Below are 18,088 nucleotides of genomic sequence, written 5' to 3'. Positions count from 1 at the left end.
AAATATTACAAACATACAGTATACATTACAAATATTACAGTTATCAAAGGCAAGGAGTTTCAATGTTATGTGTGTTCGGACGGAAGGGAAAAACAAGATGGCTCTCCCTCTGTATCCTGTGTGTGTGTATGTATGTATGTATGTGTGTGTGTTGGTCTGTGTGTGTGTGTGTGTATGTTGGTGTGTGTGTGTGTGTGTGTGTGTGTGTGGTATGAGTGTGTGTGTATGTTGGTATGTGTGTGTGTGTGTGTTGGTATGTGTGTGTGTGTGTTGGTATGTGTCTGTGTGTGTGTTGGTATGTGTGTGTGTGTGTTGGTATGTGTGTGTGTGTGTATGTTGGTATGTGTGTGTATGTTGGTATGTGTGTGTATGTTGGTATGAGTGTGTGTGTGTGTGTGTGTGTGTTGGTATGTGTGTGTTTGTGTGTGTGTGTGTGTGTGTGTGTGTGTGTGTGTTGGTATGTGTGTGTGTGTGTGTGTTTGTTGGTATGTGTGTGTGTGTGTGTGTGTTTGTTGGTATGTGTGTGTGTGTGTTGGTATGTGTGTGTGTGTGTGTGTTGGTATGAGTGTGTGTGTATGTTGGTGTGTGTGTGTGTGTGTGTATGTTGGTATGTGTGTGTGTTGGTATGTGTGTGTGTGTATGTTGGTATGTGTGTGTATGTTGGTATGAGTGTGTGTGTGTGTGTTGGTATGTGTGTGTGTGTGTGTTTGTTGGTATGTGTGTGTGTGTGTGTTTGTTGGTGTGTGTGTGTGTGTGTGTTTGTTGGTATGTGTGTGTGTTAGTATGTGTGTGTGTATGTTGGTATGTGTGTGTATGTGTGTATGTTGGTATGTGTGTGTGTGTGTGTGTGTGTGTGTGTGTGTGTGTGTGTGTGTGTGTGTGTGTGTGTGTGTGTGTGTGTGTTGGTATGTATGTGTGTGTTGGTATGTATGTGTGTGTGTATGTTGGTACGGCAACCAAGCCTCCCAGCCTCACTGATAAATAGCACAAAAGGTTCTGCTGGAGGTGAAAAGTGAATCCATGTAAAAACAGCTTGGAGAGAACTCTCGGTAATACGGCAGATTGAACAAGGAACCATTTCAGGTAGAAACAGTGTTGAAGAGAGAGAATCTCTTGGATAAATACCAATATTATTCTACTGTGTGCAGCTCCATTCTCCCTCCACTACCACCACGACAGGCCGCGTTACCACGCCAACAGCCACTCTGACCACAGAGGGCGCTCTCCCTCCACTGCCACCACGACAGGCCGCGTTACCACGCCAACAGCCACTCTGACCACAGAGGGCGCTCTCCCTCCACTGCCACCACGACAGGCCGCGTTACCACGCCAACAGCCACTCTGACCACAGAGGGCGCTCTCCCTCCACTACCACCACGACAGGCCGCGTTACCACGCCAACAGCCACTCTGACCACAGAGGGCGCTCTCCCTCCACTACCACCACGACAGGCCGCGTTACCACGCCAACAGCCACTCTGACCACAGAGGGCGCTCTCCCTCCACTACCACCAATACAGGCCGCGTTCCCACGCCAACAGCCGCTCTGACCACAGAGGGCGCTCTCCCTCCACTACCACCACGACAGGCCGCGTTACCACGCCAACAGCCACTCTGACCACAGAGGGCGCTCTCCCTCCACTACCACCACGATGTTAGAATTGATCCTCCAAGGTGTTAGACCCTATCCTCCAAGGTGTTACATCCTGTCCTCCAAGGTGTTAGACCCTATCCTCCAAGGTGTTACATCCTGTCCTCCAAGGTGTTAGACCCTATCCTCCAAGGTGTTAGACCCTGTCCTCCAAGGTGTTAGGACCTATCCTCCAAGGTGTTAGACCCTATCCTCCAAGGTGTTAGACCCTATCCTCCAAGGTGTTAGACCCTGTCCTCCAAGGTGTTAGACCCTATCCTCCAAGGCGTTAGACCCCATCCTCCAAGGCGTTAGACCCCATCCTCCAAGGCGTTAGACCCTACCCTCCAAGGTGTTAGACCCTACCCTCCAAGGTGTTAGACCCTATCCTCCAAGGTGTTACATCCTGTCCTCCAAGGTGTTAGACCCTATCCTCCAAGGTGTTAGACCCTATCCTCCAAGGTGTTAGACCCTATCCTCCAAGGTGGTAGACCCTATCATCCAAGGTGTTACATCCTGTCCTCCAAGGTGTTAGACCCTATCCTCCAAGGTGTTACATCCTGTCCTCCAAGGTGTTAGACCCTATCCTCCAAGGTGTTAGACCCTGTCCTCCAAGGTGTTAGACCCTATCCTCCAAGGTGTTAGACCCTATCCTCCAAGGTGTTAGACCCTATCCTCCAAGGTGTTAGACCCTGTCCTCCAAGGTGTTAGACCCTATCCTCCAAGGCGTTAGACCCCATCCTCCAAGGCGTTAGACCCCATCCTCCAAGGCGTTAGACCCCATCCTCCAAGGCGTTAGACCCCATCCTCCAAGGCGTTAGACCCCATCCTCCAAGGCGTTAGACCCTGCCCTCCAAGGTGTTAGACCCTGTCCTCCAAGGTGTTAGACCCTATCCTCCAAGGTGTTAGACCCTGTCCTCCAAGGTGTTAGACCCTATCCTCCAAGGTGTTACATCCTGTCCTCCAAGGTGTTAGACCCTATCCAAGGTGTTAGACCCTATCCTCCAAGGTGTTAGACCCTGTCCTCCAAGGTGTTAGACCCTGTCCTCCAAGGTGTTACATCCTGTCCTCCAAGGTGTTAGACCCTGTCCTCCAAGGTGTTAGACCCTATCCTCCAAGGTGTTCGATACTAACAGAGTATAAGGTATACTGGAATAGTATACTAGATGGATGACATGTAAAAGGTGAGTGTGTATGTGTGAGAAGAATCAATAGTGTCGGGGAGTGTTATTAAAGGTTGTTCCACTATCTTACCCGTGTTGTCCGTCTCCATTCTGTGCGTAGGGATCACTGAAGAAGTCTGGACTGACCGCTCCTGACGCAGGGGTGATCCCATCTAGACACACAGAGAGAAAGAGAGAAAACAAACACAGTGAGTGTGAGGTCATCCTTTAAAAAAGGTTCTCAAAACGTCCTCTTCATGACATTTACATTTACGTCATTTAGCAGACGCTCTTATCCAGAGCGACTTACAAATTGGTGCATTCACCTTATGATATCCAGTGGAACAACCACTTTACAATAGTACATCTATATCTTTTTTGGGGGGGGGGGGGGGGTTAGAAGGATTACTTTATCCTATCCCAGGTATTCCTTAAAGAGGTGGGGTTTCAGGTGTCTCCGGAAGGTGGTGATTGACTCCGCTGTCCTGGCGTCGTGAGGGAGCTTGTTCCACCATTGGGGTGCCCGAGCAGCGAACAGTTTTGACTGGGCTGAGCGGGAACTGTGCTTCCGCAGAGGTAGGGAGGCGAGCAGGCCAGAGGTGGATGAACGCAGTGCCCTTGTTTGGGTGTAGGGACTGATCAGAGCCTGAAGGTACGGAGGTGCCGTTCCCCTCACAGCTCCGTAGGCAAGCCCCCATGGAGCTGACAGCTGCTGCTGGAGACAGAGACAAACAAACAGCACACACTAGATCTGAAAATGCACTGTATACACTTTACTGACCGGTGCTGTAGAAGAGGTCAGGTCTGTCCATCTCTCCATCCTCTCCGTACATAAAGGGCTCTCCTTCCTCCATCTGCCTACTCTCCACCATCTCCAACCACTGAGAGTTATGCCATCGGAACTTCTCTCTCTGAGTCTTCCTCCCCCACTCCTCATCGTACTCCTAAAGGGGTGGAGGGAGGGGGAGAGGGAGGGAGGGGGAGAGGGGGGATGGAGGGGGAGGGAGGGAGAGGGAGGGAGGGGGAGAGGGGATGGAGGGAGGGGGAGAGGGGATGGAGGGAGGGGGAGAGGGAGGGAGGAGAGGGGGGGATGGAGGGAGGGGGAGGGGGAGAGGAGAGGGGGGATGGAGGGAGGGGGAGGGGGAGAGGAGAGGGGGGATGGGGAGAGGGAGGGGGGAGAGGGAGCGAGGAGAGGGGGGATGGAGGGAGGGGGAGAGAGAGGGAGGGAGGGGGAGAGGGAGGGAGGAGACGGGGGGATGGAGGGATAGGGAGGGGGAGAATGGAGGGAGGGGGAAGAGGGAGGGAGGGAGGAGAGGGGGGATGGAGGGAGGGGGAGAGGGGGGATAGAGGGAGGGTGAGAGGGAGGGAGGAGAGGTGGGATGGAGGGAGGGGGAGAGGGGATGGAGGGAGGGGGAGAGGGAGGGAGGAGAGGGGGGAGGGAGGGAGGAGAGGGGGGATGGAGGGAGGGGGAGAGGGGGGATAGAGTGAGGGTGAGAGGGAGGGGGAGAGGGGATGGAGGGAGGGGGAGAGGGAGGGAGGAGAGGGGGGATGGAGGGAGGGGGAGAGGGAGGGGGGGATGGAGAGAGGGGGATGGAGGGAGGGGGAGAGAGGGGGATGGAGGGAGGGGGAGAGGGGGAGAGGAGAGGGGGGATGGAGGGAGGGGGATAGGGAGGGAGGAGAGGGGGATGGAGGGAGAGGGGGGAGGGAGAGAGGGAGGGGGATGGAGGGAGGGGGAGAGGAGGAGAAGGGGGATGGAGGGAGGGGGAGAGGGGGAGGAGAGGGGGGATGGAGGGAGGGGGAGAGGGAGAGGGAGAAATGTGTGTGTGGTGAGTTATGGAGTTCACTAAATGACCATGTAACTGTTGTGTTCAACTGACTCTCACACAACTCCCTTCAAATGTAGTTTCATTTTAATTGTCACATGTGCTGAATACAACGGGTGTAGACTTCACTGTGAAATGCTTACTGACAAGCCCTTTACCAATGATGCAGTTAAAAAATAATTATATAGTTGAAGTCGGAAGTTTACATACACGGAGTCATTAAAACTCGTTTTTTACCACTCCACACATTTCTTGTTAACAAACTATAGCCAGTTTGCTCTGTTCTGTGAAGGGAGTAGTACACAGCGTTGTACGAGATCTTCAGTTTCTTGGAAATTTCTCAGAACAAGAATAGACTGATGAGTTTCAGAAGAAAGTTATTTGTTTCTGGTCATTTTGAGCCAGTAATCGAACCCACAAATGCTGATGCTCCAGATACTCAACTAGTCTAAAGAAGGCCAGTTTTATTGCATCTTTAAATCAGCACAACAGTTTTCAGCTGTGCTAATATAATTGCAAAATGGTTTTCTAATGATCATTTAGACTTTTTAAAATGATAAACTTGGATTAGCTAACACAACGTGCCATTGGAACACAGGAGTGATGGTTGCTGATAATGGGCCTCTGTACGCCTATGTAGATATTCCATTAAAAATCAGCCGTTTCCAGCTATAATAGTCGTTTACAACATTAACAATGTCTACACTGTATTTCTGATCAATTTGATGTTATTTTAACGAACAAAAAAATGTGAATTTCTTTCAAAAACAAGGACATTTCGAAGTGACCCCAAACTTTTGAACGGTAGTGTACATATACCAATTCACCAAACAATATATGAGGGATTGGAAATGATGCAGACAATTACATTGATGGAAGCAACAACCTATCAACAATATTAAAGCTGATCTTCCCCTTAAAAAAACAAAAAATGCTACATTTAATAAATTCCACCGTCGTAGTACGAATGAGACCTGGAATGTGAAGCTAACTGAAACTGGCTAGCTTCATAAAATCCTGAGCAGATGTAGATTGCTTCATAGGATACCCCTCAGAGAGACTAGGGTATACACAGGAGGATACCCCTCAGAGAGAGATTGGGGTACACACAGGAGGATACCCCTCAGGGAGACTGGGGTACACATAGGAGGATACCCCTCAGAGAGAGACTGGGGTACACACAGGAGGATACCCCTCAGGGAGACTGGGGTACACATAGGAGGATACCCCTCAGAGAGACTGGGGTACACACAGGAGGATACCTCTCAGAGAGACTGGGGTACACACAGGAGGATACCCCCTCAGGGAGACGGGGGTATACACAGGAGGATACCCCCTCAGGGAGACGGGGGTATACACAGGAGGATACCCCCTCAGGGAGACGGGGGTATACACAGGAAACCCTTTAGCGAGACTGGGGTACACACAGGAGGACACCCCACAGAGAGACTAGGGTACACACAGGAGGATACCCCACAGAGAGACTAGGGTACACACAGGAGGATACCCCTCAGAGAGACTGGGGTACACACAGGAGGACACCCCACAGAGAGACTGGGGTACACACAGGAGGATACCCCTCAGAGAGACTGGGGTACACACAGGAGGATACCCCTCAGAGAGACTGGGGTACACACAGGAGGATACCCCTCAGAGAGACTGGGGTACACACAGGAGGATACCCCTCAGGGAGACTGGGGTACATACAGGTGGATACCCCTCAGAGAGACTGGGGTACACACAGGAGGATACCTCTGAGAGAGACTGGGGTACACACATGATACCTCTCAGAGAGACTGGGGTACACACAGGAGGATACCCCTCAGGGAGACTGGGGTACACACAGGAGGATACCCCTCAGAGAGACTGGGGTACACACAGGAGAATACCTCTGAGAGAGACTGGGGTACACACAGGAGGATACCCCTCAGAGAGACTGGGGTACACACAGGAGGATACCCCTCAGAGAGACTGGGGTACACACAGGAGGATACCCTCTCAGAGAGACTGGGGTACACACAGGAGGATACCCCTCAGAGAGACTGGGGTACACACAGGAGGATACCCCTCAGAGAGACTGGGGTACAGACAGGAGGATTCCCCTCAGAGAGACTGGGGTACAGAGAGGACTGCTGCCCCTCAGGTCCAGTATTGACATATGTTTCTACCTCTGTTATAGTGTTTAATTCAGTAATAGTACGTTACTTACAGCGATTATGTCCAGAGTGTTGTCACAGACCTTGCGTATCTCAGCATTCTTGTCGTGCATCAGGTCGATAAGGTACGCCGGAGCCTCTGAGTTGAGGGTTAAGGGTTACAACTCTGGGAAGTCTGAGGACGCTGGTTCAAGGCCCAAACAGGCAACGTACAGTAATGATGTGGTTTTCCATAGGAGGAAGAGGATGATGACGATGAGGAAGAGCATTCAGAGAATAATGGGCTTTACTAGTTCAAACTGAAAAATTATATTTCACGCTTTACTCAAGTATTAACCGGTAAAAATACAACAAATAAAAATGGACTATGCATCAACATGTTTTAAAAACGTAAGAAGCAGTGCATTGTGGGTAGGAAGGATACGTGTCTCTTTAATGATGACCTCCCTGGTAGCCTGGTGGAACACCATCTGGTAGAACACGTAGACGATCTGGCACACGAACTCATCGTCCTCTTGTTGGGCTGCAGGGAGAAACAACCGTCTTAGACCATACAGAGTGGCTTTCGTCAAGAAGGCAAACCAAACCCGATATCTCAAACCATACCACAGATCAACGTTTAACATCGTTCAGATCGTTTTTTTAAATAGCCACATGAACAGTATGAAGTCTTTCTTATCTTTATGTGTGAGAGGCTGAGCAATGTTGTGAGAAGTCTGTATTTCGCTAGGCAAGGTATCGTTTTCCCGTATCGTCTGAAAAGATATACGGCTAGCCGATCCACTTCTCGGTTCTGATCCAGGTCTCATCAGTTCAATAAGAAGCCCGGTCATATTGGTTCTGATCCAGGTCTCATCAGTTCAATAAGAAGCCCGGTCATATTTGGTTCTGATCCAGGTCTCATCAGTTCAATAAGAAGCCCAGTCATATTGGTTCTGATCCAGGTCTCATCAGTTCAATAAGAAGCCCGGTCATATTGGTTCTGATCCAGGTCTCATCAGTTCTATAAGAAGCCGGTCATATTGGTTCTGATCCAGGTCTCATCAAGTCAAAGACCATATCAACTCCTCGACACACTCGACCCTCTCCAATTCGCCTACCACCCTGACAGATCCAGGACAACGCGATCGCCACGGCACTGCACACCTCCCTCACTCACCTGGACAAAAATAATGCGTATGTGAGGATGTTGTCCATTGGCTACAGCTGGGCCGTCAACACCATAGTGTCCTATAAGCTCGATACAAAGCTCACGGTCCTGGGTCTGAACTCCTCCCTGTGCAACTGGGACCTGGACTTCCTGACGGGCCGACCACAGATCACAACATTACATTCCTCGACACTGATTCTCAATATGGGCGCCCCACAAGGGTACGTCCTCAGTCCCTTCCTGTATTCCCTGTATATCCACGACTGACTGGCCTCACACAGTTCCCATCATCAAGTTAACTGACGACACCACAGTAGTAGACCTGATTACCTACAATGACGAGACAACCTACAGGCACTCTGACGGCGTTGTGCCAGGTGAACAACCTCTCCTTCGTTAGCAAAACAAAGGAGCTGATTGTGGACTTCAAGAGGAACCAGGCTCATCAATGGGGCCGCTGTGAAGACGGTCAATAACTTCAATTCCTTGGCATACACATTCCCAGAGACGCTGAAATGGTCTAACCACTTGAACGCTGTGGTGAAGAAGGCACGACAGCGACTCTTCAACCTCAGGATGCTGAAGAAATCCGTCCCGTCCCCGAGGGCCCTCACAGTGTTCTACAGGAGCACCATCGAGAGCATTCTGTCAGGCAGCATCACAGTGTTCTACAGGAGCACCATCGAGAGCATTCTGTCAGGCTGCATCACAGTGTTATACAGGAGCACCATCGAGAGCATTCTGTCAGGCTGCATCACAGTGTTCTACAGGAGCACCATCGAGAGCATTCTGTCAGGCTGCATCACAGTGTTCTACAGGAGCACCATCGAGAGCATTCTGTCAGGCAGCATCACAGCCTGGTACGGCAACTCCACCGCCGCTGACCGCGAGGCTCTTCAGACGGTGATACGTGCAAACGAACGCACCATTGAGTGCACACCGCCTGCCCTACAGGACACCTACACCACCAGGTGTCTCAGGAAGGACAGGAACATCATCATGGACCCCAGCCACCAAAGCCTCGCCCTGTTCTCCCCGCTTCAATCACTCAGACGGGGGCAGTATGGGAGAATCATGGCAAAAACCTTTACCCCTAGCTACAGTATACTGCTGTTACTGTCTATTATCTATCCTTTACCCCTACCTACAGTATACTGCTGTTACTGTCTATTATCTATCCTTTACCCCTACCTACAGCATACTGCTGTTACTGTCTATTATCTATCCTTTACTCCTACCTACAGTATACTGCTGTTACTGTCTATTATATATCCTTTACCCCTACCTACAGTATACTGCTGTTACTGTCTATCTATCCTTTACCCCTACCTACAGCATACTGCTGTTACTGTCTATTATCTATCCTTTACCCCTACCTACAGTATACTGCTGTTACTGTCTATTATCTATCCTTTAACCCTACCAATAGTATACTGCTGTTACTGTCTATCTATCCTTTACCCCTACTTACAGTATACTGCTGTTACTGTCTATTATCTATCCTTTACCCCTACCTACAGTATACTGCTGTTACTGTCTATCTATCCTTTACCCCTACCTACAGTATACTGCTGTTACTGTCTATTATCTATCCTTTACCCCTACCTACAGCATACTGCTGTTACTGTCTATTATCTATCCTTTAACCCTACCTACAGTATACTGCTGTTACTGTCTATCTATCCTTTACCCCTACTTACAGTATACTGCTGTTACTGTCTATTATCTATCCTTTACCCCTACCTACAGTATACTGCTGTTACTGTCTATCTATCCTTTACCCCTACCTACAGTATACTGCTGTTACTGTCTATTATCTATCCTTTACCCCTACCTACAGCATACTGCTGTTACTGTCTATTATCTATCCTTTAACCCTACCTACAGTATACTGCTGTTACTGTCTATCTATCCTTTACCCCTACTTACAGTATACTGCTGTTACTGTCTATTATCTATCCTTTACCCCTACCTACAGTATACTGCTGTTACTGTCTATCTATCCTTTACCCCTACCTACAGTATACTGTCTATTATCCATCCTTTACCCCTACCTACAGTATACTGCTGTTACTGTCTATTATCTATCCTTTACCCCTACCTACAGTATACTGCTGTTACTGTCTATTATCTATCCTTTACCCCTACCTACAGTATACTGCTGTTACTGTATATTACCTATCCTTTACCCCTACCTACAGTATACTGCTGTTACTGTCTATTATCTATCATTTACCCCTACCTACAGTATACTGCTGTTACTGTCTATTATCTACCCTTTACCCCTACCTACAGTATACTGCTGTTACTGTCTATTATCTATCCTTTACCCCTACCTACAGTATACTGCTCTTACTGTCTATTATCTATCCTTTACCCCTACCTACAGTATACTGCTGTTACTGTCTATTATCTATCCTTTACCCCTACCTACAGTATACTGCTGTTACTGTCTATTATCTATCCTTTACCCCTACCTACAGTATACTGCTGTTACTATTATCTATCCTGTTGTCTAGCCACTTTATCCCTACCTATATGTACATACACTACATTACCAAAAGTATGTGGACACCTGCTCGTCGAACATCATGAGCATTAATATGGAGATGGTGCCTTACCGTTCAGTAGTTCTATAATAGCAGGGATGATGTCTGTCTTACCGTTCAGTAGTTCTATAATAGCAGGGATGATGTCTTACCATTCAGTAGTTCTATAATAGCAGGGATGATGTCTTACCATTCAGTAGTTCTATAATAGCAGGGATGATGTCTTACCATTCAGTAGTTCTATAATAGCAGGGATGATGTCTTACCATTCAGTAGTTCTATAATAGCAGGGATGATGTTACCATTCAGTAGTTCTATGATGGCAGGGATGATGTCTGTCTTACCGTTGAGTAGTTCTATGATAGCAGGGATAATGTCTTACCGTTGAGTAGTTCTATGATAGCAGGGATGATGTCTGTCTTACCGTTCAGTAGTTCTATAATAACAGGGATGATGTCTGTCTTACCGTTCAGTAGTTCTATAATAGTAGGGATGATGTCTGTCTTACCGTTGAGTAGTTCTATAATAGCAGGGATGATGTCTGTCTTACCATTCAGTAGTTCTATAATAGCAGGGATGATGCCAGACTTGGCCAACATGGCGGCACAGCTGTCGTCCATGGACACCGTCCCAATCATGATCACCACCTCTAGTATCAGATCATCCTCTGCAGAGCCTGATGACAACACACAGGGGTCAGGGGTCAGAGAGCCTGATGACAACACACAGAGTTCAGGGGTCAGAGAGCCTGATGACAACACACAGAGGTCAGAGAGCCTGATGACAACACACAGAGTTCAGGGGTCAGAGAGCCTGATGACAACACACAGGGGTCAGACAGCCTGATGACAACACACAGAGTTCAGGGGTCAGGGAGCCTGATGACAACACACAGAGTTCAGGGGTCAGGGAGCCTGATGACAACACACAGGGGTCAGAGAGCTACTATGATTATTATTATTTGACCCTGCTGGTCATTTATGAACATTTGAACATCTTGGCCATGTTCTGTTATAATCTCCACCCGGCACAGCCAGAAGAGGACTGGCCACCCCTCATAGCCTGGTTCCTCTGGTCTACCCAGTACAGCCAGTAGAGGACTGGCCACCCCTCATAGCCTGGTTCCTCTGGTCTACCCAGTACAGCCAGAAGAGGACTGGCCACCCCTCATAGCCTGGTTCCTCTGGTCTACCCAGTACAGCCAGTAGAGGACTGGCCACCCCTCATAGCCTGGTTCCTCTCTAGGTTCTGGCCTTTCTAGGGAGTTTTTCCTAGCCACCGTGCTTCTACACCTGCATTGCTTGCTGTTTGGGGTTTTAGGCTGGGTTTCTGTATAAGCACTTTGAGATATCAGCTGATGTAAGAAGGGCTTTAGAAATACATTTGATTTGAGGGAAGTATGTATTTCTAATGTGGTCATACATTGGACAGAAGGTTAGGAAGTGCAGCTCAGTTTCCACCTCATTTTCATCGGCAGTGGGCACATATCCTGTCTTCTCTTGAGAGCCAGGTCTGCCTATGGCGGCCTTTCTCAATAGCAAGGCAATGCTCACTGAGTCTGTACATAGTTAAGGATTTTCTTAATTGTAGGTCAGTCACAGTGGTCTTTTGGTTTCTCATAATTTGGTTGGGTCTAATTGTGTTGCTGTCCTGGGGCTCTGTGGGTCTGTTTGTGTTTGTGAACAGAGCCTCAGAACCAGCTTGCTGAGGGGACTCTTCTCTAGGTTTATCTCTCTGCAGGTGAGGGATTTATGGTGGAATGTGTGGGCATCGCTTCCTTTCAGGTGGTTGTAGAAGTCACTCACCTGGTTTGAGCCTGTCTTTAAAGTAAGGTACGAGGTTGTACTCCTTTAGCACCAGTTCCCAGTCCAGATCGGCGATCGTGAGGTTCGCCAGGGTCCCCAGACACTCGATCACATACTCTTCGTTTTCATCTGGACTGATCTGTGCTGCCAGGTCTCCTACATAGTCCTGAACGAGACCAGTCTGTTAGTAAGTCACTTAGCAAACACTTCACTCATACAATCTCCTCTCCTCTCTGCCTCATGGTAACAGGACGGCTTCATAGCTGTGTGCTTCATCATGTGTTCTTTCATCAGTCTTTTCAACCAATCCAGTATTACAACATCTGCTTGATCAAATCATTCAAATGCGACATGAATTTAGTACTAACAATGAAGAGGTGTTTGGGTGGTCCGTCGTGTTGAGAGATGTTCCGTATCATCTTCATAAGTAAAGGATCCTTCAGCTTCAAAGCTCTCTTCATCAACATCTTCAGACCATTACCTGAGGGAAGGGAATCAAGCATTCATTAGTTATTCAACAGCATGTGAAATATTTATACTAATTCATTCATTTATGACACATGGAGGGTGACAACGAATTGTCTCGGACATATTTCTATGGTTCTTAGTAGTCTGGACCTTCACAGATGAGCTGTATAACTGATAGTGGACCTCCCTACTTTCACAGGTGAGCTGTATAACTGATAGTAGACCTCCATACCTTAACAGGTGAGCTGTATAACTGATAGTGGTCCTCCATACCTTCACAGGTGAGCTGTATAACTGATAGTGGATCTCCATATCTTCACAGATGAGCTGTATAACTGATAGTGGACCTCCATAACTTCACAGGTGAGCTGTATAACTGATAGTGGTCCTCCATACCTTCACAGGTGAGCTGTATAACTGATAGTGGACCTCCATACCTTCACAGATGAGCTGTATAACTGATAGTGGACCTCCATACCTTCACAGGTGAGCTGTATAACTGATAGTGGTCCTCCATACCTTCACAGGTGAGCTGTATAACTGATAGTGGACCTCCATACCTTCACAGATGAGCTGTATAACTCCTAGTGGTCCTCCCTACCTTCACAGATGAGCTGTATACCTCCTAGTGGTCCTCCCTACCTTCACAGATGAGCTGAGCGTTCTTCTTGTTAGCTGCCAGGTTGATACAGAAGGAGATGAGCTCAGCATCGATCCTCTCCTCACCGTGCTCAAACAACATCTTCATCAACTGGTGAGTCAACACAGAGCACTAAGTTAGCATGTTAGCAATATAAACACTGAACCAAAATATAAACACTGAACAGAAATGTATTCAGCATTTCACTGTAAGGTCTACTACACCTGTTGTATTCAGCATTTCACTGTGAGGTCTACTACACCTGTTGTATTCAGCATTTCACTGTAAGGTCTACTACACCTGTTGTATTCAGCATTTCACTGTAAGGTCTACTACACCTGTTGTATTCAGCATTTCACTGTGAGGTCTACTACACCTGTTGTATTCGGCATATGTTACAAATAACACTGTTGTAGGTGCTGGTCTAGGATCAGGTGTTGTACTGTTACCTGTGGGATGCAGTGGTCTACATTTTTACATTTCTTTTTTAACATTTTAGTCATTTAGCAGAGGCGCTTATCCAGAGCGACTTACAGTAGTGAATGCATACATTTCATACATTTTTCCCCCCGTACTGGTCCCCCATGGGAATCGAACCCACAACCCTGGCGTTGCAAACACCATGCTCTACCAACTGAGCCACACGGGACCAGTCTGTGTAGGTAATGGTCTAGGATCAGGTGTTGTATTGTTACCTGTGGGATGCAGTCTGTGTGGGTGCTGGTCTAGGATCAGGTGTTGTACTGTTACCTGTGGGATGCAGTCTGTGTAGGCGAACATGGACTTGAACCTGTCATCAACACTGATGTGGTACAGGATACACATGGCCATCTGCTTGTGGTTCTCGTCGCCTGAGAGAAGGAACACATTACTACACTTTAAACCAGCTCAAACCTGATACATTACAGCCAGATAGATTGGTATGGTAGGTACATCAGTAGAATGAGAGACAGGAAGAGAGAACAGACAGGAAGAGAGAACAGAGAGAGAGAACAGAGACAGAGAGAGGAAGAGAGAACAGAGAGAACAGAGAGAGGAAGAGAGAACAGACAGAGAGAGGAAGAGAGAACAGAGACAGAGAGAGGAAGAGAGAACATAGAGAGGAAGAGAGAACATAGAGAGGAAGAGAGAACATAGAGAGGAAGAGAGAACAGAGACAGAGAGAGGGAGAGAGAACAGAGACAGAGAGAGGAAGAGAGAACAGAGACAGAGAGAGGAAGAGAGAACAGAGACAGGAAGAGAGAACAGAGACAGAGAGAGGAAGAGAGAACAGAGACAGAGAGAGGAAGAGAGAACAGAGAGAGGAACAGGGAGAGGAAGAGAGAACAGAGACAGAGAGAACAGAGACAGAGAGAGGAAGAGAGAACAGAGACAGAGAGAGGAAGAGAGAACATAGATAGAGAGAGGAAGAGAGAACAGAGACAGAGAGAACAGAGACAGAGAGAGGAAGAGAGAACAGAGACAGAGAGAGGAAGAGAGAACAGAGACAGAGAGAGGAAGAGAGAACAGAGACAGAGAGAACAGAGACAGAGAGAGGAAGAGAGAACAGAGACAGAGAGAGGAAGAGAGAACAGAGACAGAGAGAGGAAGAGAGAACAGAGACAGAGAGAGGAAGAGAGAACAGAGACAGAGAGAGGAAGAGAGAACATAGGTAGAGAGAGGAAGAGAGAACAGAGATAGAGAGAGGAAGAGAGAACAGAGACAGAGAGAGGAAGGGAGAACAGAGACAGAGAGAGGAAGAGAGAACAGAGAGAACAGAGAGAGGAAGAGAGAACAGAGAGAGGAAGAGAGAACAGAGACAGAGAGCAGAAGGGAGAACAGAGACAGAGAGAGGAAGAGAGAACAGAGAGAACAGAGAGAGGAAGAGAGAACAGAGAGAGGAAGAGAGAACAGAGACAGAGAGAGGAGAGAGAACAGAGACAGAGAGAGGAAGAGAGAACAGAGACAGGAAGAGAGGAAGAGAGAACAGAGACAGGAAGAGAGGAAGAGAGAACAGAGACAGAGAGAGGAAGAGAGAACAGAGACAGAGAGAGGAAGAGAGAACATAGATAGAGAGAGGAAGAGAGAACAGAGAGACAGAGGAAGAGAGAACAGAGACAGAGAGAGGAAGAGAGAACAGAGATAGAGAGCGGAAGGGAGAACAAAGACAGAGAGCGAGAGCGAGAGAGAGAAATTGAGAAACCTATCCAACCTAAAAACACAGAGACCCAGAAAACCTGAGTCTACTCCTTCACTATGGTGAATCACTAAAACAATACAGAAATACACTACGGAAAAAGAAGGAACAGAACGTCAGAAATCAGCTCATTGTGATTGAATAATCCATAGACTCTAACCACTTCTGGGAGAATTGGAAAACACTAAATCAAAGAACTACATGAAGAGTTATCGATCCTAAACGGAGATGTTTGGATAAACCACTTCTCCAATCTTTTCAGACATTTTTACTTTTTATTCATTTAGCAGATACTCTGATCCAGAGCGACTTACAGGATCAACGAGGGTTACGTGCCTTGCTCAAGGGCACATCGGCAGACGTTTCATCTAGCTGGCACGGAGATTCGAACCAACAACCTTTCGCTTACTGGCCCAACGCTTTTAACGGCTAGGCTACCTGCCGCCCTAGCAACGAAGAACCGAGAGCAAAAACAGGCTGTATCCATGATTCCTTACAAATTGAAGAATCAGCTATTAAAGACTAGCAGAACCCACTGGATTCTCCAATTACATTGGATGAACAACAGCACCTAGATCTTCTGCACAGATTCTGTCACACCTGGGCCCTGACAGACCTGGGCCCTGTCAGACCTGGGCCCTGACAGACCTGGGCCCTGACAGACCTGGGACCTGACAGACCTGGGCCCTGACAGACCTGGGCCATGACAGTAAATCTCAGTAAGACACAAACAATGGTGTTCCAAAAAGGGTCCAGTTGCCAAGACCACGAATACAAATTCCATCTAGACACCGTTGTGAGCACACAAAAAACTATACATACCTCGGCCTAAACATCAGCGCCACAGGTAACTTCAACAAAGCTGTGAACGATCATGGAGACAAGATAAGAAGGGCCTTCTACGCAATCAAAAGGAACATAAAATCGACATACCAATTAAGATCTGGCTAAAAATACTTAAATCAGTTATAGAACACATTGCCCTTTATGGTTGTGCGGTCTGGGGTCCGCTCACCAACCAAGAATTCACAAAACGGAACAAACACCAAATTCAATCAAAATATTTATAAACCCCTTTTTACATTAGTAGATGTGACAAAGTGCTGTACAGAAACCCAGCCTAAAACCCCAAACAGCAAGCAATGCAGGTGTAGAAGCACAGTGGATAGGAAAAACTCCCTAGAATGGCCAGAACCTAGGAAGAAACCTAGAGAGGAACCAGGCTATGAGGGGTGGGCCAGTCCTCTTCTGGCTGTGCCGGGTGGAGATTATAACAGAACATGGCCAAGATGTTCAAATGTTCATAAATGACCAGCATGGTCAAATAACAATAATCCCAGTGGTTGTCGAGGGTGCAACAGGTCAACACCTCAGGAGTAAATGTCCGTTTTGCTTTTCATAGCCGAGCATTCAGAGGTCAAGATAGCAGGTGCGGTAGAGAGAGAGACGAAAATAGCAGGTCCGGGACAAGGTAGAACTCCGCATGCAGAATTCTGCAAAAATATACTTTATGTACAACTCAAAACAACAAACAATGCAGAGCAGAATGAGGTCTATACCCACTAATTATCAACATCCAGAAAAGAGCTGTTACATTCTACAACCACCTGAAAGGAAGCGATGCCACACATTCCACCCTCACCTGCAGAGAGATGAACCTAGAGGAAAGTCCCCTCAGCCAGCTGGTTCTGGGGCTCTGTTCACAAACAGACACACAGAGCCTCAGGACAGCAATACAATTAGACCCAACCAAATTATTTTTACATTTACATTTTAGTCATTTAGCAGATGCTCTTATCCAGCTCTTATACATACATTTCATACATTTTTTTTTTCTCCCATACTGGTCCCCCGTGGGAATCAAACCCACAACCCTGGCATTGCAAACACCATGCTCTACCAACTGAGCCACAGAGGAGACTATGATAAATATTTGATACACCGGAAAGAATCAACCAAAAAACAGAGCAAATTAGCATGCTATCTGGTGATAAACAGAGAGTCCACAGTGGCAGAACACCTGACCACTGTGACTGACCCAAGCTAAAGATGTACAGACTCAGTGAGCATAGCCTTGCTATTGAGAGACCCACACTTACGATGTACAGACTCAGTGAGCATAGCCTTGCTATTGAGAGACCCACACTTAAGATGTACAGACTCAGTGAGCATAGCCTTGCTATTGAGAAAGGCTGCCGTAGCCAGACCTGGCTCTCAAGAAAAGACAGGCTATGTGCACACTGCCCACAAAATGAGGTGGAAACTGAGCTGCACTTCCTAACCTCCTGTCAAATGTATGACCATATTAGACACATATTTTCCTCACATTACACAGATACATAAAGATTTCGAAAACAAACCCAATAAACTCCCGTATTTATTGGGTGAAAAACCACAAGGTGCATCACAGCAGCAAGATTTGTGACCTGTTGCCACAAGAAAAGGGCAACCAGTGAAGAACAAACACCATTGTAAATACAACCCATATTCATGTTTATTTTCCCTTTTGGTACTTTAACTATTTCCACA

At 47.5% G+C, this 18,088-nt stretch overlaps 1 protein-coding gene across 4 annotated transcripts in view; it reads right to left on the bottom strand.

Annotated features, from left to right (window-relative positions):
* Positions 1 to 18,088, bottom strand: part of LOC106591047 (kinesin-associated protein 3) — a 187,977-nt gene that overhangs the window by 13,836 nt on the left and 156,053 nt on the right. For all 4 annotated transcript variants that reach the window (XM_045694559.2, XM_045694560.2, XM_045694561.2 and 1 more), the window contains exons 11-19: positions 14,134 to 14,234; positions 13,386 to 13,494; positions 12,644 to 12,756; positions 12,276 to 12,441; positions 11,021 to 11,146; positions 7,196 to 7,294; positions 6,825 to 6,910; positions 3,574 to 3,736; positions 2,884 to 2,965 (exon numbers count right to left, since the gene is read on the bottom strand). In XM_045694559.2, the coding sequence (XP_045550515.1) occupies positions 2,884 to 2,965; positions 3,574 to 3,736; positions 6,825 to 6,910; positions 7,196 to 7,294; positions 11,021 to 11,146; positions 12,276 to 12,441; positions 12,644 to 12,756; positions 13,386 to 13,494; positions 14,134 to 14,234 (1,045 nt within the window). The remainder of the gene's footprint in view (positions 1 to 2,883; positions 2,966 to 3,573; positions 3,737 to 6,824; positions 6,911 to 7,195; positions 7,295 to 11,020; positions 11,147 to 12,275; positions 12,442 to 12,643; positions 12,757 to 13,385; positions 13,495 to 14,133; positions 14,235 to 18,088) is intronic.

Source organism: Salmo salar, chromosome 14 (genome assembly GCF_965601325.2).
Source record: "Salmo salar chromosome 14, fSalSal1, whole genome shotgun sequence".
NCBI classification, from domain to species: domain Eukaryota; kingdom Metazoa; phylum Chordata; class Actinopteri; order Salmoniformes; family Salmonidae; genus Salmo; species Salmo salar.
This window is presented reverse-complemented; position numbering and strand designations above follow the sequence as displayed.